Genomic DNA, 24,879 nt, shown 5'->3' with positions numbered 1-24,879 from the left:
GAGCATTGAATGTGGCCAATACCGATGGTCATCTATGGAGGAATGACCTCCGAAACCATTCCACGTGAAATAATGGGAAGCCATTGAGGCTGTGGCTATTTCTATCGAAGCCTCTCAGCCTTGGCATGAGTATAAAAATGGTATTTATTAGGTGTTAGTAGTCAAACTACAGCTAAACTATACCCTAAACCAATTTCTTAAACAGTAGCCTTATTAATGAAAACAAAGGGGCTACATTGGGGTCACACATCCCTAAATTCGATTAGGGAAGGGGGGTTAAGGTTGGTAAAAATTATCCCAGGGGATACTGTATGGCACCAGGACAACACGTGGAATGGGAGGGTGATAATCACCACACAAAACCATGGCATCATCGATTAACGACATGTTGAATCAGAGTAATACTGAAAGCAAGTCTCATGTCCTTGCTTTTAAGAACCGTCTGTCAGGACAGGCAGCTACTGTAGCACTTGGTCACCTGTAGGATATTGAGTGGTATCATCTCTCTCTGTGAAGGATGACTGTGTCACTAGACTCCCTTATAGACTGGTCCTCTTTGTTCATTTGAACCCCTCACTGTCAGAAAAGAGACTGCCAGAGACATTGGAATTTAGGGGAATAGCTATGAGTACATGCCACTCATAATTTCATACCAAATATGTATGCTAGTGGACCCAACTGGATATCCAATAGAGTTTTGGAATTATTATTTTATTTTGAAGACAGTGATAAGTGACAGAAAGTCCACTTTTTTTTCATACTAATTTCATCGCCCATATACACATTCAGTACTTTCCATTTTTGACACCGAGACATACAGTAACAGAGAAACATGCAAAATTAATTTCAACAAGGTCACAAACTAATCGATATGTAAAACAAAAGGCTGTGTGCCCTGAGACAGAATACAGTGTGATGAGAAAGTATTCATACCCCTTGACTTATTCCACGTTTTGTTGCGTTGCAGCCTGAATTCAAAATTGATTAAATTGTGTCACGTGACTAGGGTGGGCATTCTAGTTTCTTTATTTCTATGTTTTCTGTTTCTATGTTGTAGCCGGGTATGGTTCTCAATCAGGGACAACTGTCTATCGTTGTCTCTGATTGGGAATCATACTTAGGCAGCCTGTTTTTACACCTTATTTTTTTATTTTTTTTTACCTTTATTTAACCAGGCAAGTCAGTTAAGAACACATTCTTATTTTCAATGATGGCCTGGGAACAGTGGGTTAACTTCCTGTTCAGGGGCAGAACGACAGATTTGTACCTTGTCAGCTCGGGGGTTTGAACTCGCAACCTTCCGGTTACTAGCCCTAGTAAGCTTCACATTAGTTTTTGGTTGTTTCTTGTTTTGTTGGCGACATTTAAAATAAAGTATAATGTACGCTCACCACCCTGCACCTTGGTCCGGTCATTTCCCTGACGACGTTCGTGACAAATGGTTTCTCTCACTCATTTACACACAATACCCCATCATGACAAAGTGAAAACATGTTTTTAGAAATGTTTGCAAATTTATTGAAAATAAAACACAGAAATATCTAATTTACATAAGTATTCACACCCCTGGGTCAATACTTTGTAGAAGCACATTTGGCAGCAATTACAGCTGTGAGTCATTCTGGGTATGTCTCTAAGAGCTTTCTACACCTGGATGTGCAACATTTTCAGATTATTATTTTTGAAATTCTTCAAGCTCTGTCAAATTGGTTGTTGATCATTCCTAGACAACCATTTTCAGGTCTTGCCATAGTTTTAAGTGAAAACTGTAACTTGGCCATTAAGTGAAAACTGTAACTCGGCCATTCAGGAACATTTACTGTCTTCTTGGTAAGCAACTCCAGTGTAGATTTGGCCTTGTCCTGCTGAAAGGTGAATTCATCTCCCAGTGTTTGGTGGAAAGAAAATTGAACCAGGTTTTCCTCTAGGATTTTGCCTGTGTTTATTTTTTATTCTGAAAAACTCCCCAGTCCGTAACAATTACAAGCATGCCCATAACATGATGCAGCCACCACTGTGCTTGAAAATGTATATTAGAATTTGTATTCAGGACAAAAAGTTTCGTTGCTTTGCCAAATTCTTTGCAGTATTACTTTAGCGCCTTGTTGCAAACAGGATGCATGATTTGGAATATTTTTTATTTTGTACAAGCTTCTTTCTTTTCACTCTGTCAATTGGGTTATTATTGTGGAGTAAGTACAATGTTGCTGATCCATCCTCAGTTTTCTCCTATTACAGCCATTGAACTCTCTAACTGTTTTAAAGTCACTATTGGCCTAATTGTGAAATCCCTGAGGGGTTTCCTTTCTCTCCGGCAACTGAGGTAGGAAGGACGCCTGTGTCTTTGTAGTGACTGGGTGTATTGATATACCATCCAAAGTTCAATTTATAACTTTTATTTTTACCCTTCAACCAATAGGTGCCCTTTTTTGCAAGGTATTGGAAAACCTCCTGGGTCTTTGTGGTTGAATCCATTCACCGCCCGAATGAGGGGCTTTCAGATAATTGTATGTGTGGGTTACAGAGATGAGCTAGTACAAAAAAATAATTTTCAACTCTATTATTGCACACAGAGTGAGTCCCTGCAACTTATTACGTGACTTGTTAAGCCTTAACAAAGGAGTAAAATACTTATTGACTCAAGACAATTCAGCTTTTCTTTTTTTTTTTTGCAAAAAACTAAAATGTTGACATTATGGGGTATTGTGTGTAGGCCAGTGACGAAACATCTACATTTGATCATGTGAAATTCAGGCTGTAACACAACAAAATGAGGAAAGACCACTTTCTGAAGGCACTGGATTTGTTTTGCTGGCCTTGGAAATGATGAACCTAGCCATAACACAGCCATTTAGTGGACAGCAATTGGGTATGACTGCATTTTTAATAGGAATTTGTCCCACCATGACATTTCAATAAAGGGCAACACTCAGTAAATTAAATACTTAGCCGACATTTTGTAACAATGAGCAGAGTGTGTTGACTGTGAGGACATTTTATTCCCCTTGATGTGCACCACATAGACCGGGAGGCGACCAATTGGAGTTGAACCAAGTCTATTGTCATGCCACCACTGCTTCCTTTACAGAGAGAGAGTGTGTGTGTGTGTGAGAGAGAGAGAGAGAGACCTAAACCTTCCAATGTGTTTTAGAACAAACCACAGTCTTCCCATAATGAGAGACTTAGTTTGGATGGTTGATTCCACTCCACTCCCAAGTCCCTTGCCTTCTTACCACTTCTTTTAGGGTAGTATGTTATTTATTTCTATGTATTTAGTTGAAGTCATCCTTCCAGGAATCAGTGTCGACAGAGAATAGAGATAGAGGGGTTGAAATGCAACAGTGTTGAGGGATATTTGTTCATTTACATGACGTAGGTTGAAGTGCCAATCAAGCAAATGTCACTGAATAATCAGTATTTCATTGGTATGCTTCAAATCATACAAACCACAGCAGTATGTCATAACTGCACATTAGCTTTTGGAACAAATCAATCAAGTCATTGGGATTAAATAAAAATGTAAAAACCAAGTGTTGCTACAGTATGTCAGATTCAATAAAGAGTGAACGACATACTGTGCTCGTTATAGTTACGGCACAGCATTTTGTTGTTCTCTCCCGTTTTTCACACCTATTGCATTGTGGGTGTTTACTTTATGTATGTTGATGTGTTCTCTACACTATGGTCATGTCGATCTTTGTTTCCATTGTGATGAATGTCTTTGTGATGACCTTTATTTCTTCTGTCACCATACTTTGATTGTGAATTGTGAGTAATTGTGTCTCTGTGCCATTGGTTGTTGTGGTAAGACAGTCCGTTTCCTCCTCCCAGGACGCATCACTCTGGAGTTTGTTCTTCTCCCCACATTGATCATGTGCATGTGATGGAGACTGTTCACTGTCCCTGTCCCTGTGTCACTGCTTATATATCTCTGCTTCTAACAGGGGTCCCCCCACCTCCCGCTGTCAGGAAAGCAATTAAGGAGGCAGGGAGGTCTAGAGGCAAGCCATTATAATATGCTTTTAACTTTGTTGTGATGATTAGAGGCCTTTGAGGCCCTTAGTGAGTTTGAGTTGACTTAACATTGCAACTAACTTTAGATGAGTAGATCAAACAAATTCATATATTTGTTTAAAAAAAAATATATTTAAATATAATACAATCGACTATTAACAACTAATATAGCAACTAATTAGTCCATTAACTCGTGTCATGATAAATACACAACATGGACAAAGGTATATGGACACCTGCTGGTCACACATCTTATTCCAAAATCATGGGCATTAATATGGAGTTGGTCCCCCTTTGTTGCTGTAACAGCCTCCATTCTTCTTGGAAGGCTTTCCACTAGATGTTGGAACATTGCTGCGGGGCCATGCTTCCATTCAGCCACAAACACATTAGTTACAGTAGGTCGGACACTAATATTGGGCGATTAGGCCTGGCTCGCAGTCGGCGTTCCATTTCATCCCAAAAATGTTTGATGGGGTTGAGGTCAGGGCTCTGTACAGGCCAGTCAAGGTCTTCCACACTGATCTGGACAAACCATTTCTCTATGCTACTCGCTTTGTGCACGGGGGCATTGTCATGCTGAAACAGGAAAGGGCCTTCCCCAAACTGTTGCCACAAATTTGGAAGCACAGAATTGTCTAGAATGTCATTGTATGCTGTAGCGTTAAGATTTCCCTTCACTAGAACCAAGGGGCCTAGCCCGATCCATGAAAAACAGCCACTGACCATTTTTCCTCCTCCATCAAAATTTACAGTTGGCACTATGCATTTGAGCGGGTATCGTTCTCCTGGCATCTGCCAAACCCAGATTTGTCTATCGGACTGCCAGATGGTGAAGTGTGATTCATCACTCCAGAGAACGCGTTTCCACTGCTCCAGAGTCCAATGGCAGCGAGCTTTACACTACTCCAGCCATTGCTTGGCATTGCACATGGTGATCTTAGGCTTGTGTGCTTGCCCATGGAAACCTATTTCATGAAGCTCCAGACGAACAGTTCTTGTGCTGACGTTGCTTCCAGAGGCAGCTTGAAACTCGGTAGTGAGTGTTGCAACCGAGGACAGACATTTTTATGCGTCGCTTGCTTCAGCACTCACCAGTTCCATTCTGTGAGCTTGTGTGGACTACCACAGCTAAGCCGTTGTTGCTCCTAAACATTTCCACATCACAATAACAGCACATACAGTTGACCGGGGCAGCTCTAGCAGGGCAGAAATTTGACGAACTGACCTGTTGGAAAGGTGGCATCCTATGACTGTGCCACGTTGAAAGTCACTGTGCTCTTCAGTATGGGCCATTTTACTGTCAATGTTTGTCTATGGCGATTACAGGGAAGTGTGCTCGATTTTATACACCTGTCAGCAACGGGTGTGGCTGAAATAGCCGAATCCACTAATTTGAAGGGGTGTCCACATACTTTCGGCAATATTGTGTACCTTTCAATACCTTTGATATAAGCATTTTGATATTGTCGATAGCTGTAACGTCCATTTGTTCAGAATTGCATAGAAAATTTATTCCCACTTAAATATTTTCAAGTCCAGGAAACAAAAAGTCATTTCTTGAATATGGCTATATTAACCATGTTTCCTTAGCCCACTCATGCTAATTCAGCACTACTATAGATTATATAACTAATAACCACTCTCTTCTGAATATCCATTATACTGCTTTGGTAATTGCTCGCTAATGAGCACTAAACAGTCTATAGAGCAATCTCTAAAGACCAGTCAGTCAGACTCTCCTGAGAGTTGTCACTAACACAATATGCTGGCAGGGGTGTCTGACATGTCCTGTAGTCTGTACTGTAGCATGTTTGCATGTCATTCCTACTGCGTGTCTTTACCTACGACTAAATGGAAATGTATGTCTCATGCTGTTTGCCTGCACCGATGGACGGACAGACAGACAGACAGACAGACAGACAGACAGACAGACAGACAGACAGACAGACAGACAGACAGACAGACAGACGGGTGGTCATCTCCACAGTGTATACGCCAGCAGAAGTTAGAAGTAACCCATTGGACCATGGATGGAATGTTATACTACATCACATTTTTATAGTAATTTAGTTATAAGCTATTGTTTATAGTCATGTACACATTCATCTTCATATAATGTCTCTGTTTGTTTCTGGGTATGAATTATGTTGCTGGGATTTGCTTGTTCTCATGCATTTACCTACATACAGAACATTTGAACGGTGTAGGATTCCATTTGACAGATTAAGCACAGCATATTGTTGAATTAATATTTTATTGTCTATAACAGAATGCAATTCTATACATTGGTAACTAAGTATTCTTTAAATATTCCTTAGCCTAGTTTTGAGTGGAGTGTTTCTAGAAGTGAGTGTGTAAATGTAAGGTAGCTATGTTTTGCGGGGTCTTAACTCACACAGCCTGTTCACCACACTCTCAGGAAGCATTCAGCATATCAGCTCAGATCCCATGAAAGTGGTGAACGAGGCGGTGGAGGAGTCCACTGGCTGGGGCAACCTGCTTCTGACCTTTGCCTCCAACCTGGTAGCACCTGAGGAGGAGGAGGAAATCGAAGGTATACTTCACACATACTACCCTACTAATAGACCAAAGAACAGCAACAACAGTAACATAACAAACAGAACACCATGGTATTTCTAAAAGAAAAAGGGCCAGCCCACTTTGATTTGATGAGTCACCTGGCAGGTCATGCCTCATTCAACTTCATGGATGCAGGATAAATCTGTCAGACTGAGAACCTGTGAACCATAGCGCAGCCACGGGCTTATCTCCAAGGCTAGCCTGTGGTCTTCTAAACACTACACAATACTATATATACTGTAATTCACAGTATGTTGAAAGAAGGTCCATACATATCAACCTGAGCCTGTTTATCAAATCTCATATTACATGATGTATTGTCATATTAAATACAGAGCTCCATCCACATAGAGCTAATAACAACGTTCCAAACTTCAAACTAAAGAATGGGACACTTTTTTCCAGCCTTTCACACAGAAGAATTTTGAAACGGAAGAACAATGCTCTCGACCTGCAGCGTGATACCTTTAACTCCTGTACCAGATCTGTGTGAAAAAAGAAATTGAATTCAACCACAGATCTTCTCTGCCTCTCTCTCTCTCTCTCTCTCTCTCTCTCTCTCTCTCTCTCTCTCTCTCTCTCTCTCTCTCTCTCTCTCTCTCTCTCTCTCTCTCTCTCTCTCTCTCAGATCTCATCTCCAGGCTTGCTCCACACACACTCAGCAGTGTATGTTCCCTCACAACAACATCAGCACATACAGTTTACAGTTAGCTAAAGGACATCTAAAACAGCCAAGGAGCTAGTCTCCATTCCGTAGCTTAGCCTGTGATTCAGCTGGGTATTAAGATATATTTCTACCAGCCTTATTGAACCACGAAGGAACTTGATATCAATAGTCCTTTCCAATGGCAACCTAGCGATTTACCAGCTCTTATAACAGGAGCTCTAAGTATACCCCTGTGTGGAGGATAACTACAGTAGCACAGTTCAGGGACAAACTTCCTGCGGAACAGTAATGATTTGTGGCAGAGAAGTGAACACACATCAGTGTGATTTGGGAAAGCAAATGTGTATAGTTAATTTAACCACACGTACAGTTCAGCAGCTGTTATTGAATTACAGTACAACAAAATAATGTAAGCAAACCTCACTTAGATTTGACTAATAGTTTTGCTGTGCAATAAAGTGAATGCAGGAGAGTAACACGAATGTCAGTCCCAATAGTAACTCACTGAAGAAAGCAATGTAGTTGTATTATGTACACACACACACACACACACACACACACACACACACACACACACACACACACACACACACACACACACACACACACACACACACACACACACACACACACACACACTCACAATTAGAGCTGGAGTGAATCAATGAAAACATACAGATGGATTAACTTTATAGTTGTCATCCAGGCAGCTTCTGATGTAATATTGTTGTATTTATAAAACATATAATGTGCTATGCATCATCAGGATGCATACAATATTATAGGTAACTTTGATAGAGCAGGTATTTCAGATGATAGTATGGCTTAGTTGGGAGAGCACCGCCAGGGTTATGGGTTCGATTGCCACAGAGGACAAAAATAATAATAATAAATTATCTGAAAATGTAGGCACTCACTCTGGATAAGAGAGTCTGCTAAAATGTAAATGTATTTGCTATCTGGTGATCAGCAATACTTTCTGCCTAGGCTGAAAGTGTGAATTACAAGGTACAGTAGTGGTTAAAAACCTTTTTTTACGAGACAGGCACATTATGAACACATTTTAGTTATCAATACAAAATGCATATAGACATTCATTATGGCAGCATGGGAATACCTCCAAACACATCTACAATATCATCCAAAGGTACAGAAGTCTTTGTCATACAGACTAAAGTTAAACTGAACCCACTGCATCCCTTCTTGACACACACGCACACACACACACACACACACACACACACACACACACACACACACACACACACACACACACACACACACACACACACACACACACACACACACACACACACACACACACACACACACACACACACACACACACACACACACACACACACATATGGTAATAGTGACAGTGACAGTAACAGTGACCTCTGCTCCCTGTTAAATGATGGAGAGAGTGAGTCTATGGAGGGATGGTAGGCAAGACAAATGGAGATTATAGGGACAGAGAGAGTAAGAAGAAAGGGTTGTCTCACGGTGGCTATGCATAGCTCACTGGACGAAATGCAGATAGATGCTGACCTGCCTGGCTGTCTGACAGCTGTCTGTGAGTTACGACTCAAAGGGGAGAGACTATTTCTGTCTTACTGTAGGGTAGACACTTTAACCACTCATACAGGCACAACATAGTGTCCAGGTTTTGTGACTCCATGGCATTGGCACCTTCTTAATACTTCAGATTCATAGCATTAAATAACAATTTATTAAATAAATAAGCTTTAATCGTTATTTGTTGCTTTAATGCATTTATACAACCTGGTAACTTTATCTCTTAGGCTAATGTGGTTTGAAAGGACCTCCTTCTCTCTGCAGTTAGACATACAGTATATTTCAAAACGCAACCCACAACATCAAACACACCCTTCAGAATTAGCATTTTCCTCTCATTTAACTTCTGAGAGAAAAAATAAATCCCAAATGTGAATATCTGCTATTCATAGCTAGAGCCAGTTTAGCACAAACGAGGTGGGTGTATTTTCACATCTCCCTTGAAGAACGGCTGACTCGTCAAATCAAACTGCTCTGCAGAAACTAAACCTGTCTACTGACTTCTGTGGAGTTCACACTTGTTTTCCTCACAAACTTAGCATAACACAAACTTAGCATAACACAGCTGACATGTTAGACATAATTCTGCTACCACTCCCAGGCTCTTTCACAGGAATACATTTCACTAAATCGTCCACCTTTGCTCTGAGATTCATAGTAAACAAATGTACAAGCTGTTGTTGCTGTTGTTGTGTAGCCTACTGCCTCTCATTGAGTTGACTCATACTCTTTAGCGCCTTTAGTGATTTTTAAGAGGTAAAAGTAAGGTGCCTGCAGCTGGAGAAGAGCATTACTCCCACTCTGATCCACATTCATAATGTATTCTGCCTTCATCAATGTTTCACTAGATCTACTGTGTTGGTTCCTTTCTTACAATAACATATCCCCCCAATCTGTTTTTAGGTGAGCTACATCCGGTGAAGAAAAAAGGTTTGTTTTCATGTATCTATTAATTTACTTAATTACTTTTTTAATTATTTGTCAATGTTTTATAATAGCTGTTTCCTTCATACTCTTTATAACATAGATGTTTGTGAAAGGAAAAAAAAAACATCTTTGTTGAGAAATGCTTACTGGCAATAGCGCTATTTCCTGTCAATGTGAATGCTAGCTCTTCTGCCTGCTACTTCCTGTGCCCTTAAAGGACTCAGCTACAGGTTACTGTGAGGGACGCGAGCTTGGCTTTACAGCTTAGCAGGCCTGAGATAACAATCTAACTCATCCGGCCACTAATGAAGCTTTCGAAGTCAAAGCCTTGTTTCCTTCAGCAAGTGCTTAGACGTGCCGCTTAGTCACTCCAAACCTGCTGCTGAAATGCAGGTCACTGCATGGAGTTACCTACAAGACCTACAGCATTTGTAATCGACTGTAGTGTAAGATGCCCTATACGATGGTTTAGCTCTATCTAGTAGGCTATACATGCTATACAAAGCCTAAATCTCTCTTATACTGAGAAATACTATTGTTTCATTCACTTCCCTTTGACTTGCACTGTTGTAGCTCGGAGCTTAAGATATTCATTGTACCCTGCATTTACATCTGCAACCACGTGCATGTGACTAATAAACTCTCCAAATCTCTAAATCTAACACACAGCTGTCTAATACCTAAGGATTCTGCCCCGCTATCTCTCTAGATGGCATATTGAAACCATTCCACTGCATAGTTTTCCACCACCTATCTCCACTATGCAATTCCCCTCACTCTTTAGGAGCCTCACATCAGTGACAAAACAGATGAGCAAAATTAAACCTTGACACAAGATGAAATTATGCTTGTTTTCGTTTTTTTTAGGACCAAACATTTAATTAAGATAGGTAGGGTGTCCCAATGATCTGAAAAGATTACATAGGCTGAGGTTAATGGGGGTTGATTTTGTGGATGTTCACCTTGTCACGTAACAGTAAAACCGCCCCCAAAAGATATAGGATGGTACGTTGAAGAGGATTATCATGCTGAAAGTGAGAAGGGTGGAACAGAAGGCACCATGGCCATGCTTTCCAGGTTTATAGGTAAACATACGATGTTAACTATATTTAAACTACATTAGATCTAATGTAGTTAAACTAGAATGGCACATAACAAATGCACATGCTAGTAAGCAAAATCAATGTATATCACTCTAACCAAGCTATTCAGCAGCGCTATTAAATGGTTTGTTGTTTTGTGGCTTTGCTAAAATGCTTACATTTTATTAACATAACCATCGTATTAACTTGGTTACTTGCAGTACTCTTACTAACTTCTTATCCATAGTCACACATTGTGTACTTGTCAAGGGACATGGATCACTCTTTGTGTTTAACCTCTTGCTACTGAAATCACCTTCCTTCCTACCTCATAGCTGCATTCCTACCATCCAGAAAACAAGGTCTGTGCCTTCCTGTTCTTAATACGCTCATATAGAAAATGAATCAGATATGAAATAACATTAGACATGTATTGATGATTGATACATGGGAGTGAGGCATTTTGCTGCATGATGTCTATAAGTGGTAATTTGCACTGTTGCCAGAGTAATTTATGGCAAATGTGTGTTCTGCTGTCATGAATTGCTATATAATGTGATATTACTAGCCTGTACCTGTTTGTGATTACTTGCTCAATTTGTTCCCAGACACCGTAATTATACTCCCAGAAGCTACTACAGACAACTGGTCCATTTACCTTAATTATGGATCGCTGTAATACATGGTCATTACACTTCTTCTGGTTGTTGATATTGTAGTAGGATAAAATATAATAGTACCATTAATTTCAGTGAATTCGAATTTCAAATGTCATAGTTGTTTGCAGTTATAAATAGACCATTACAGTTTCTCAGTCTGACTTATTATTTGGTAGTACTATGGTACAAGTACTCTGAAAGGGGCTGTTCAGACAAAAATTCGATTTTCTGTGTTTTATATATATTTCCACACCATGAGGTTGAAATGATACTGTAAAATTGTGAAAATTATGATAATGCACTTCTAGTGCTCTATTTTAACAAACCTAACACAATGGTAGATCTAAGGGCTCTATTTTAACAAACCTAACACAATGGTAGATCTAAGGGCTCTATTTTAACAAACCTAACACAATGGTAGATCTAAGGGCTCAATTTTAACAACCCGAACACAATGGTAAATCTAAAGGCTCTATTTTAACTAACCTAACACAATGGTAAATCTAAAGGCTCTATTTTAACAAACCTAACACAATGGTAAATCTAGGGGCTCTATTTTAACAAACCTAACACAATGGTAAATCTAGTGGCTCTATTTTAACTAACCTAACACAATGGTAAATCTAGGGGCTCTATTTTAACAAACCTAACACAATGGTAAATCTAGTGGCTCTATTTTAACAAACCTAACACAATGGTAAATCTAAAGGCTCTATTTTAACAAACCTAACACAATGGTAAATTTAGGGGCTCTATTTTATTACAAACCTAACACAATGGTAAATCTAGTGGCTCTATTTTAACAAACCTAACACAATGGTAAATATGGGGGCTCTATTTTAACAAACCTAACACAATGGTAAATCTAGTGGCTCTATTTTAACAAACCTAACACAATGGTAAATCTAGGGGCTCTATTTTAACAAACCTAACACAATGGTAAATATGGGGGCTCTATTTTAACAAACCTAACACAATGGTAAATCTAGTGGCTCTATTTTAACAAACCTAACACAATGGTAAATCTAGGGGCTCTATTTTAAAAAACCTAACATGTGGTAAATCTAGGGGCTCTATTTTAACAAACCTAACATGTGGTAAATCTAGGGGCTCTATTTTAACAAAACTAACACAATGGTAAATCTAGGGGCTCTATTTTAACAAACTTAACACAATGGTAAATCTAGGGGCTCTATTTTAACAAACCTAACACAATGGTAAATCTAGTGGCTCTATTTTAACAAACCTAACACAATGGTAAATACGGGGGCTCTATTTTAACAAACCTAACACAATGGTAAATCTATGGGCTCTATTTTAACAAACCTAACACAATGGTAAATATAGGGGCTCTATTTTAACAAACTTAACACAATGGTAAATATAGGGGCTCTATTTGAACAAACCTAACACAATGGTAAATCTAGTGGCTCTATTTTAACAAACCTAACACAATGGTAAATATGGGGGCTCTATTTTAACAAACCTAACACAATGGTAAATCTATGGGCTCTATTTTAACAAACCTAACACAATGGTAAATATAGGGGCTCTATTTTAACAAACCTAACACAATGGTAAATATAGGGGCTCTATTTTAACAAACCTAACACAATGGTAAATCTAAGCGCAGGCAGTAGGCAATAGGTTCATATTTTTGCTATTTTCACTATTACAATTATTGGTGCACTTGCTGGTCTTGACGTGAAAAGGCTGGGTTTTGATGAATAAACAAGTTGTCGGTATATATCGAGGCTTGGCCCCTCACTGGCCAATCAGAACTTGCTCCATGGCCAAATATGTGGTTGCTTCAAGTTGTGTATTTAGGGTCATTTATGTATTGCCTTGGAATCAACAACAATTCCAATGTTAGTCCGTTATAATTTGGCAAATGTAGACTTATCTTATAAGGCGACCAATATGTTTTCGGAACATAATCAGAACCATCTTACAGATCAGATCATATTCACACATCTACAGGAGTTGCATTGCAGGTGTGCCACGGAGTTGTCTCCATAAAACCAGGAAGGTGAATAATTCCAATAAGTTTAGTTGTAATAAGATTAAACATTTTAACATCATTTTAACAACAACAACAATAAATAAATGTGAAAGGTAATTATATCATAAAGACGTCTGGATGAAAAAGACAGGCATTGCTGTTGAACCAGCCTTCGTTGGGCCTAGGGTAAGGGAGGGCTTGGGTTTTGAACATACTAAACGGATGGACTTTGTAGCCTAAACAAGGGACCTGCATGGCTAAAATAATGTGGGCCTGCTTTACAATGCATAGATAAAAAGGGAATGTCTCCTCACTGTTTTGCTCCTCTCAAACTGAATATTTTCATAAAGCTTTGGTGATTAAGATTTATTTCCAAGTGGTCTCAGGAGTCAAACCCTTTATTTCCAAGTCGTCTCAGGAGTCAAACCCTTTATCAACAGTCTTGACTACTTTGCAACTGCATTGAACAGTAAAAAAAGGCTTCATACAGAGGAGGGGAGGCTATGCTTTTAATCAAATAAAACAAAATGGGAAGAAAACGTTGTTTATTATTTTGCTAAACACATAGTAAGAAAGCAGATAGTCTACTCTTGTTCCATGCCCATACCGTCAGTGTGTGTCACGGCTGGATACGCTGTGTTTCCATTGTCAAAATTCATGCCATAACTAACTGCGTTACCAAAACCAGCTTTTGGTTGGTCTTAAATATCCCTCTCAGCGCTGCCTGAAATTAGCACTTTGGATCATGTTCACACCTCAAATATTTCCATCCCTCCCATCTGAGCGCAAGCGAGCTGATAAAAGACAGGTAAATTGCTGAACCTGGCTTTAGGGCTGGAAAATGCCAGTGCGACAGTTTTTACATGACAAAATAGCAAACTAACGTGCATTTGACACTAGCAACACCTTAAAGCCAGCCGAAAATAGAGCCCCTAGTGTAAGAGTTGTTTGAGTAGACTGCCTGAAATGTCAGCTTGTTTGGCTGGGTGGGATTCTTTTACTCATACCAGGTGGTATAAGTTAATAGACCAATAACAAGGAGAGTTTGCCCTCTCTGCCAATAACAGATCGTTTTCAGGTGACACATCCCTCCCATTAGGCTCCTACAATTAGGCCATTCTCTCTGAACACTCCCAGACAGTCGTAGCTAAATTCTTGCTTGAGAAATTGCATTTTGCTCAGAAGAAAATGTTGTTTTTTTAACCATTTTACTTGAAAACAATCACAGTAATGTACTAAATTGTTATTCAGAAATTATTTGATATTCAGATGAAAACGGCTGCATTGGACCTTTAATTAAGAACAGACATAATTTTTATGGACATGAATTCACCAGTACTGCATCTTCTAGCATGTGTTTCCATGTGCATACTGTTTATACAGTAAGTGTGAGTTGTTGTCTTGAGGGTTTTGTTTGGTTCGGTTCCGTCTTCTTTTCGGTCTGGGGTTTTAACGGTTTTGAATTGCTGTTCATACCCAGCATCATCATAACCATGAGATAATGAGAGGATTCTTAAAGGAGAGACTGTTGGTACTACGAGTCTCCATTTCACTACCACAGAAAATAACAACTCTTCACTGACAGACTGTTTGTGGATTGACAATTTCTAACCTATACTTCTCCTCAAACAAGTCAACCTGTGTGAGTCAGTCTTTGTGGTGTCTTGCAGCATGGAGCACTGTCATTATGTTTATACCACATGCTGCAATGTAATATAGAGAAAGCATTATGTTGGACATATCGACATATCGATAGTATGGAATAAGGATCATGGTACTACTATACATACACGCCACTAGATGTATGTGGTTTAGGTGAGCAGAGAGCAGCTTGTCAGGTGTAAGCATTATGAGTACACAATAAAGATATTGTGCAGTGTGTTGTGTTGTCTTGAAAACTCTCAATGCATTATGGGTCTCTTTGGTTATGGCTCAGTGCACTGAATGTCACTTTTCATTCACGTTTTTCTCACCATGTTAAGATACACAGTTAATTCTGTAGTTGCAGGGATGTTTGCAGAGGAAAAAGAACCAGTTGCTAAAGTAGAGGACGAAGAAGAAGATGAAGATGAGGATGAGGAGGATGAGGAAGAAGTGGAAGATTATGATGAGGATGAGGATGAAGAAGAAGAGGAGAATGAGGATGAGGTTGAAGGGGGAGAAGATGAGGATGAAGAAGAAGCTGATGATGAGGATGAGGAAGAAGATGAAGAAGAGGACAAGGAAGCAGCAGCTGAGGTTGAGATAGATGAGGATGAGGATGATGATGAAGAGTATGAGGCTCCCATTCTGATTGATGTTGATGACACAGAGACAGATGCTTCTGCTGGAGATGATGACAGAGAGGAGGATGACACCACAGCTGAAGCTGAAACTGATGCAAATACAGATGAGGATGCCAGTGATACTGCTGGTGCTTCCAGTGATGATGACCATAATGAAGAGGATGAAACCAATGATGCCAGTGCTGAAGTCACAGAGGATGCTCCTGCTTCTACTGCAAATGACAACGACGATGATGATTATGGTAAAGAGGAGGAAATTGATGTCACAGAAGATGTTGTTTATGACATCCAGGACGATGACATTGACATTGTTGCAGAACAAGTAGATGCTGTTGCCTCTTCTGCAGATGATGATGATGAGGATAAAGATGAGGAAGATGATAGCATAGATGATGACAAAACAGATGATGATGCTAAACCCATTGACCTAGAAGATGACGATGATGACGATGATAATATCAAGGTCAATCTTGCTGATAGTGAGGGTATTGATATCTCAGACACATTAGCTGAGGATACAACTGATGACTCTACAGATAGTTTAGAGGACACTGATGATGACGACGACGACATTGTCAATGAGGACAGTGGTGCCATCGTTGATTCAGTTGACAAAAGACTGGAAGATTCAGGTGAGACTGTTTGTGATGTCGCAGACATTTCTGGTGACACAGCATATGATGATGATGAGGGGAAGGATGCAGCTGAAGTGATTGGCAAAGATGATGACATCACACCAGAAGCCTTTGATAGTTCTGCTCCTGAGGAAGATGATCTATCCAAGGATGAAGAAGAGGAGGATGATGATGGCATTGATGACCTTCTTTTGACAGGTATTGAGCAGTAACTTTCATTCCGCTGATGTTTCATCATCATGTGTAGTACTGTCCATGAGAAGGTAATAACATTCATACATAATCAACTAACTGGTCAGACTTAAAACTAGCTGTATGTTTCAGATGGTACGTTGATTTTACCATTCATTATTTATACTGCACTCAAATCTGATATACAGTATAGATAAGAGATCAAATGAGTCTGAATAGTCTACACTTTTTGCAGATCCATAATAGAACGATCTGCCTTGAAACTAAAGCTTTCTCTGAGTCACATTATACAGAATCACAAAGATACCTTTTTTTTTACCCATGAGTGATGGTTGGTGATGTACTTAACACAGTACAGTATGTATTGTTCCTTGTAACAAGGCCTTAAATCATATTGATACATTCAGTAGGAATGATTACCTTACGACTGACTGCCCGTGATATTCTTAATGGCATAAATTATGATATTTGGCAGAGATAATATACAGTACCGCATGTAAGGAAGCCCAATGATGGAAGGATGGAATATGCATGAATAGAGTGATGTAATAGTACACTTGATTTGTATATTGGTTTTGTAATTGTCAACCAGAGTGGACCAGGTAGACAGTAAATACTTCTGCTCCTCAATACACAATGAAATTACACTTTTCAATGACACTCCAGTACAAAGAAGATGGTGGTTACGGGGTGATAGGATTTGTTGTCCCTCTGTAGCAAGGCCTGTGTGGATGGAATTTGATCCAGTATGGTGCCTCCACAACAAACCAGGAAAAATGATAAGACATGAATGCTTTCATGACACACATTGTTTAATGTTCTAGTTTAGAAAAATGACTTGGTTTAGAATAATGTTGGTCTTATTTCCAGATGATACACTGGTTAGGTTTGGCAACGGACCAACCTAGACATGAATATTGATGAAATCAGGCGAGGAGGTGTGTGTGGCCGTGCATGTTCTGGGGGTTGTGATGGAGATCCCCGTCTTCATATTGGGTAGATCAGAAGGTAGCATCTGCTGTTGCTCTGTAGGGTTGCCAGCCCAGTACCTCTGTAAGGCAGGGGGTACCAGAGGCAGTTTTCATGTGTGAACTTGACACTCATCAAGCTCCTGTAGCTAGTTACATCCTCCGAGAGGTCGGTCAAGGGCTTGTGATTTCTCACAGTTCAGTTTTGGCTACAGTCCATTTTTTTCCATCAGCAGTTGAAATAGTGGTGGTTTATGTAGGAAGTGATGTAGAAACAATAGTATTGACACTGTTTTTTTATGATATTGAAATGCATTTATCATTCGTCATCTTATATCATGTTTGTATACCACCACATTACTCACCACATGCACAGCTTTCACTAATATGTCACCATAGCCTTGCTTTGATAGTTATTAATAGTTTAATAGTTAGTAGTACTATCGCATCAGTAGATTACTAATGGTGCCGGCTTGATTAAAGATACTTAGTTTCTGCCTTCTTTGTAAATCTGTTGAATCTTGAATTTGTTATGTAAATACTTTACAGAGAATTTATAGATTTTGTGTTGCTTAGTTAATAGAGCATGGTGCTTGCAACGCCAGGATTGTGGGTTCAATTCCCATGGGGGACCAGTGTGGAGAAACATTTTATGAAATGTATGCACTCACTAAGTCGCTCTGAATAAGAGTGTAAAATAAAACGTAAAATATAATTGGCTAAACTTAAACGTTATCATTCAATGTACCAGCGCTCAAAGGTAAGCCTGTTCATATTGAAGCTCTCATTATTTGAATGGCAAAAGATGCCATTCATCCGATCAAAATGCCTTCATAATATGCTGCCAACATTTGATTTTCTGATATAACTAATTGCATGCATTACAGTAACGCCACCTGTTGAAGAAACAATAACCCCACTTTCTGAAGAGGCTAAAGAGACTGAAGTAGAGGAAAAGACAGAAGAGATCCAAGGTGAAAACTTCCCATCATGCCATGCTTCTCTCACTCTTAGAGTTCAAATGGGTACCAAATGTTGTGTAACATACTGATGTTAGTACCAAATTAATCCATTGAAAGTCAGCATGACCCTTAAAATGACTGGGTAATATCCCCTAATGCAAAGTCAGGTTCCTCATTGATGCATTGAAACCTGGCAAAGCTAATTCAGTTGCAGCTGTGAGTATATTCACAGAGATCATCCCTCCAGAAGCACCAGAAGAGGAGGAGGAGGAGACTGAGGAACCATCTGCTGAACCAGAGCTGACAATAGAGGAAGCTTTGGAAGAAGAGGTAGTGGGGGACGAGACAGCAGAGCCCGAATCCAAGGAGGAGGTAGAACCCATCACTGATACCAAGGAAGAGGAGGAGGAGGTAGCACCAGAGCATGAACTTGAGGAGGTGGTGGTAGCAGCATTGCCTGAAGCCGAGGAGGAAGATGAGGTAGCTCCTGAGCCCGAGGAGGAGGTAGAACCTGCAGTCAAAGGTAAATAAAAAGAGTGGGACGATGCTAGACACAGTCTGAGTGTTTGAATAGATGTGGGTGAGGTAAGGATAAGGAGAGAGAGAGTAGAGTATGAGGAGCAGGGAGGTGGGAGAGGAGAGGAAAGCCTTAGGCTAATTCTTTGATCTCTCTCCGTCTTCTCCATTACTCATTTTCCCATCTGTTCCTTTTTATCAATATTAAGTATATGTCTCGGTGGCTGGCATGCCTGCATGAGACTATCTCAGACTGTGCCACTCACTATACTCTTAGAAAAAAGTTGCTATCTAGAGTTCCTTGGCTGTCCCCATAGGAGAACCCTTTGAAGAACCATTTTTGGTTCCAGGTAGAACCTTTCCACAGAGGGTTTTACATGGTACCCAAAAGGGTTATCCTATGGAGACAGCCAAAGAACCCTTCAGGGAACCTTTTTTTGTACCATAGATAATGTTCAATAACAATGGTCTGGTTTTGGAGTTTATTTCTTTACCCTTTCAACTTTAGTTCACCGCAAAAGCTAAAGGTCAACATCATTCTAAAAGTCTAATGAAAATATGACAAAAAAAGGATCCCCTCACAAATACGTGAATCAAACATTTGTCAGAATTACATAAAAGCTATGTACAGTATGTATGCATTCCGTTGAGGTACCTCAGCTTGAAATTCCTTATTATCTGCTCTGGTAGATAAAAATATAATCATTTTTATATGGCTGAGTTGTGATCAAAGGGATGTTATTGCTGCTTGATGTGCCATGTTTACTCTAAGAGGCGTGGCACATGTTTTTCCCTCCAGTGATATTGTGCATTATACAGAATGGTCATGGTCACATTTAAACAGAACAGCTGAAGCATCCAACTACTAGAACATGTTTGTTGTATTCTGTTTTAACATTCAGGACACTCATTTTTATTGGATTTTTTTTTATTTATTTAACCTTTGTTTAACTTATCACACGGTCAAGATATCATTCCATCCTCATTGTTTTAGAACTGCCATTGCCAATTGTGTTTACGTTTGGAGACATGCTATGAATGATCTTTTTATTTGTTTATTTTTTTATTTCACCTTTATTTAACCAGGTAGGCTAGTTGAGAACAAGTTCTCATTTACAACTGCGACCTGGCCAAGATAAAGCATAGCAGTGTGAACAGACATCAACACAAAGTTACACATGGAGTAAACAATAAACAAGTCAATAACACAGTGGAATTTTTTTTTTAAAAAGAGTCTATATACATTGTGTGCAAAAGGCATGAGGAGGTAGGTGAATAGTTACAATTTAGCAGATTAACACTGGAGTGATAAATGAGCAAATGGTAATGTGCAGGTAGAGATACTGGTGTGCAAAAGAGCAGAAAAGTAAATAAATAAAAACAGTATGGGGATGAGGTAGGTAAATTGGGTGGGCTATTACCGATGGACTATGTACAGCTGCAGCGATCAGTTAGCTGCTCAGATAGCAGATGTTTAAAGTTGGTGAGGGAGGTAAAAGTCTCCAACTTCAGCGATTTTTGCAATTCGTTCCAGTCACAGGCAGCAGAGAACTGGAAGGAAAGGCGGCCAAATGAGGTGTTGGCTTTAGGGATGGTAAGTGAGATACACCTGCCGGAGCGCGTGCTACAGGTGGGTGTTGCCATCATGACCAGTGAACTGAGATAAGGCGGAGCTTTACCTAGCATGGACTTGTAGATGACCTGGAGCCAGTGGGTCTGGCAATGAATATGTTGCGAGGACCAGCCGACTAGAGCATACAGGTCGCAGTGGTGGGTGGTATAAGGTGCTTTAGTAACAAAACGGATGGCACTGTGATAAATTGCATCCAGTTTGCTGAGTAGAGTATTGGAAGCTATTTTGTAGATGACATCGCCGAAGTCGAGGATCGGTAGGATAGTCAGTTTAACTAGGGTAAGTTTGGTGGCGTGAGTGAAGGAAGCTTTGTTGCGGAATAGAAAGCCGACTCTAGATTTGATTTTAGATTGGTGATGTTTGATATGAGTCTGGAAGGAGAGTTTACAGTCTAGCCAGACACCTAGGTACTTATAGATGTCCACATATTCTAGGTCGGAACCATCCAGGGTGGTGATACTAGTCGGGCGTGCGGGTGCAGGCAGCGAACGGTTGAAAAGCATGCATTTGGTTTTACTAGCGTTTAAGAGCAGTTGGAGGCCACGGAAGGAGTGTTGTCTGGCATTGAAGCTCGTTTGGAGGTTAGATAGCACAGTGTCCAAGGAAGGGCCAGAAGTGTACAGAATGGTGTCGTCTGCGTAGAGGTGGATCAGGGAATCGCCCGCAGCAAGAGCAACATCATTGATATATACAAAGAAAAGAGTCGGCCCGAGAATTGAACCCTGTGGCACCCCCATAGAGACTGCCAGAGGACCGGACAACATGCCCTCCGATTTGACACACTGAACTCTGTCTGCAAAGTAGTTGGTGAACCAGGCAAGGCAGTCATTAGAAAAACCGAGGCTACTGAGTCTGCCGATAAGAATATGGATGATTGAAAGAGTCGAAAGCCTTGGCCAAGTCGATGAAGACAGCTGCACAGTACTGTCTTTTATCGATGGCGGTTATGATATCGTTTAGTACCTTGAGCGTGGCTGAGGTGCACCCGTGACCGGCTCAGAAACCAAATTGCACAGCGGAGAAGGTACGGTGGGATTCGAGATGGTCAGTGATCTGTTTGTTGACTAGGCTTTCGAAGACCTTAGATAAGCAGGGCAGGATGGATATAGGTCTGTAGCAGTTTGGGTCCAGGGTGTCTCCCGCTTTGCAGAGGGGGATGACTGCGGCAGCTTTCCAATCCTTGGGGATCTCAGACGATATGAAAGAGAGGTTGAACAGGCTGGTAATAGGGGTTGTGACAATGGCGGCGGATAGCTTCAGAAATAGAGGGTCCAGATTGTCAAGACCAGCTGATTTGTACAGGTCCAGGTTTTGCAGCTCTTTCAGAACATCTGCTATCTGGATTTGGGTAAAGGAGAAGCTGGGGAGGCTTGGGCAAGTAGCTGCGGGGGGGCGGAGCTGTTGGCCGAGGTAGGAGTAGCCAGGAGGAAGGCATGACCAGCCGTTGAGAATTGCTTGTTGAAGTTATCGATTATCATGATCTAATCTGCAATGGTAGGGAAATGTGACGTGACAGAAGTTTAAATAACTGCCATTGTGGCAAAGTATGTAGATTCCTGTGGGTTTTAAGAGCAAAACAATATACCCAGATTACCCCAGAGTCATTGTTTTACGTCACTGCAGGCGGAATTGATGCGATATCTCACGTAAGATAATGCCCCAGAGTAGCATACAGAAGTGCAATTGGAAATTGTGACCTTGGGACGACAAGGATCTATCTGAGCAAAGCATAGTTCTGAGACATTGAGCATTAACTTTTCCACATCCCAGATCTTTAAACTGTATTGTAGTGAATTCTTCTTTCCAAAAACATTAAGGTCCTTACCTTAAAGGTACCTCAAGTGCAGAGTATCAAAATTCGTAGACATTTGTAAATCCGTTTTTTTAGGGGGGTGCAAACACAGAACCTTATGGTTCTGAAATCTGGGTTCAGCCATAAGATTCCATATGGCACAGAATGTTACAATTATTTATATTTCAATAGAAAAGTACAGACATTTAATGATGTAATAAAGAGAATATCTTTCCTTCTTTCTAATCACATCATCAAATATATTAATTCATTTTTATCACACATTTGTTAAAGCGATAGTTCACTAAAATGACAAATACACAATATCCTATGGAGAACTAGCAATGTTGCTAAAGCTTAGCTCTGGATGAGTAAACTGATATATTTTTCTGGTCTCTGACACCCGAAGTCAGTAAACTACTTGATAGTTATCAGTCAATTGCGGTATGTTTCCAATGCACCTTAAACATGCTCTAAGTGGTGGCTATTCTTTTGAAAAAGTGTTGAAAAGAAAATCTAAGCAATTGCAAAAGAAACGATAGCCTATGTTGTGAATAATCAAGGACTTGGGACTATAAGGTTCTATCTGCAAAATGTATGGTTTTGAAATTATTTTTATTTTTCACGTCCCCGATCTGAGAGCTGTTTTGTGACGTCTTGTCAAATAGAACCTTATTGTCCCAAGGTCTCTAAATGACAGTGTTGCTCCCACAAGGCTTAGGGCTGTAGTGAGCTCTGAGGTCTAGATGTACACACCATAGAGGCTGGAGACAAATCCACAGGATTGCATAGGAGCCAATCCTCCTGTGGAAGAGGAAGAGGACGCAGTCTGCACAGTCACAGTCCCTACAGTAAGCAAAGGCAAAACAGGATCAATAGTATGAGAGAGATTCAGAGTAATGATGGCCTTTTATGCAAACACTTGTTGCATGCTACTGGATGATGATCTGATGGCATGAATTTCATTATATTTAAGGTCAATGGCATTGCCTCTCAAGCTATTTTGAATGATCAAGTCAACTAGGGTGTGTAAGTGCCAAATTCTAGCAATTGTAAAATATATTTTTAGGTTCGAAACATTTGCATAATTTATAAGCCATAGAAAATCATCCATACCACCGCAATATTTGTTATTGTCAGTGAGGCACAAATACAGAAATACACTATGTCAGCATTTCCCAAACGTGGCTGCTATTGAAATGTGGTCCCTTGAGAAAATCTATCATTTTAAAATGTTTTACTTTGCATTGGTACAATATATTCAATCAATTCAACAAAGGGTATTTTACACTGTTAGAATACACATGGATTTCATTATTATGTGTTGAGGCAACCTGGGGTAGGGTGGAATTTTGCAAATATAATCACATAGCGATTCTTTCATGTTAATTTGGAGAGTAGAAAAAGGCTGGGAACTCCTGCCCTATTGCCCCCATGATGCACTAGATGGGAGCCTAGGTTCTGAATCTACACAGTGAACATCCTAACAGGAACTTCCTGTAGGCTAGCCTGAGAGGAACCACTCCCCTTTGCTCCTGCTGCTGTCTTAAAAACATGACATCATAACACTGATGTAGATTTACTGTCCATTCTCATACAGCTCATGCCAACATGGACTTTGTAGAGATGGACTTAGCTTCCATACATGTATACATTTAGATCGTGTAGGGCTGAAATGATTGACAGCCTTGATAAACATGAACAAGAATGACTGTAATGTATAAAATAATTTATTCAAATGTTGAGCTATGTTGTGTGCAAACAAAATGGGAAATTAAATTATGTTAAACTAATACAATTGCTCAGAGAAAGAGATGATGTTTAACAAGTAATTATTTCCTTCTCAAAAGTAGGGGTCAAAAGGATTGACAACCCTGTTTTCAATAGCTGTAAATACCTGACCTTGCAAGGATAACAGCACTGAGCATTTATCTCAAATGTTTTATGAGTTTAGAGATCACATTGGGAGGGATCTTAGACCATTCCTCCATACAGAATCTTTCCAGATCCTTGATATCCTTTCGTCTGCACTTATGGACTGACCTCCTCAATTCAAACCACAGGCTTTCAATAGGTTTCAAGTCCGGAGACTGAGATGGCCATTGGAAAATTGAGATTTTGTCTGCCAATGAACCATTTCTTTGTGGATTTGAATGTGGTTATTGTCTTGCTGGAAGATCCACCTGCAGCAAAGTTTCAGCCTCTTGGCAGAGGCACCCAGGTTTTTGGTTAAAATATCCTGGTACTGGCTAAAGTTCATGATGCTTTTGATCTTAATAAATCCTCTGTTGTTTGTGTATGAAATCTTGCCAATATTGTACGTCACTAAGAATGATCATATTTATTTTCCATTTATAAGAAAGGTGAAATCTTAATGTTATTTA

At 40.0% G+C, this 24,879-nt stretch overlaps 1 protein-coding gene across 50 annotated transcripts in view; it reads left to right on the top strand.

The window, feature by feature from the left end:
• The window catches only part of LOC118398687 (triadin-like), a 67,036-nt gene that overhangs the window by 6,448 nt on the left and 35,709 nt on the right, over positions 1-24,879 (top strand). For 28 of the 50 annotated variants that reach the window (XR_008071164.1, XM_052471031.1, XM_052471025.1 and 25 more), the window contains exons 3-10: positions 3,945-4,001; positions 6,437-6,571; positions 9,746-9,772; positions 10,747-10,854; positions 11,187-11,213; positions 15,515-16,630; positions 18,480-18,566; positions 18,769-19,077. Coding sequence is in view for 49 of the 50 variants with exons in the window: in XM_052471031.1 (XP_052326991.1) it covers positions 3,945-4,001; positions 6,437-6,571; positions 9,746-9,772; positions 10,747-10,854; positions 11,187-11,213; positions 15,515-16,630; positions 18,480-18,566; positions 18,769-19,077 (1,866 nt within the window). In the remaining variant the exon portion in view is untranslated. The remainder of the gene's footprint in view (positions 1-3,944; positions 4,002-6,436; positions 6,572-9,745; positions 9,773-10,746; positions 10,855-11,186; positions 11,214-15,514; positions 16,631-18,479; positions 18,567-18,768; positions 19,078-24,879) is intronic. The other 22 variants (XM_035794265.2, XM_035794271.2, XM_035794269.2 and 19 more) reach the window with 22 other exon arrangements.

Source organism: Oncorhynchus keta, chromosome 19, assembly GCF_023373465.1.
Source record: "Oncorhynchus keta strain PuntledgeMale-10-30-2019 chromosome 19, Oket_V2, whole genome shotgun sequence".
NCBI classification, from domain to species: Eukaryota; Metazoa; Chordata; class Actinopteri; order Salmoniformes; family Salmonidae; genus Oncorhynchus; species Oncorhynchus keta.
The sequence above is the reverse complement of the archived record's forward strand: the minus strand, read 5'-3'. Positions and strand labels throughout refer to the sequence as shown.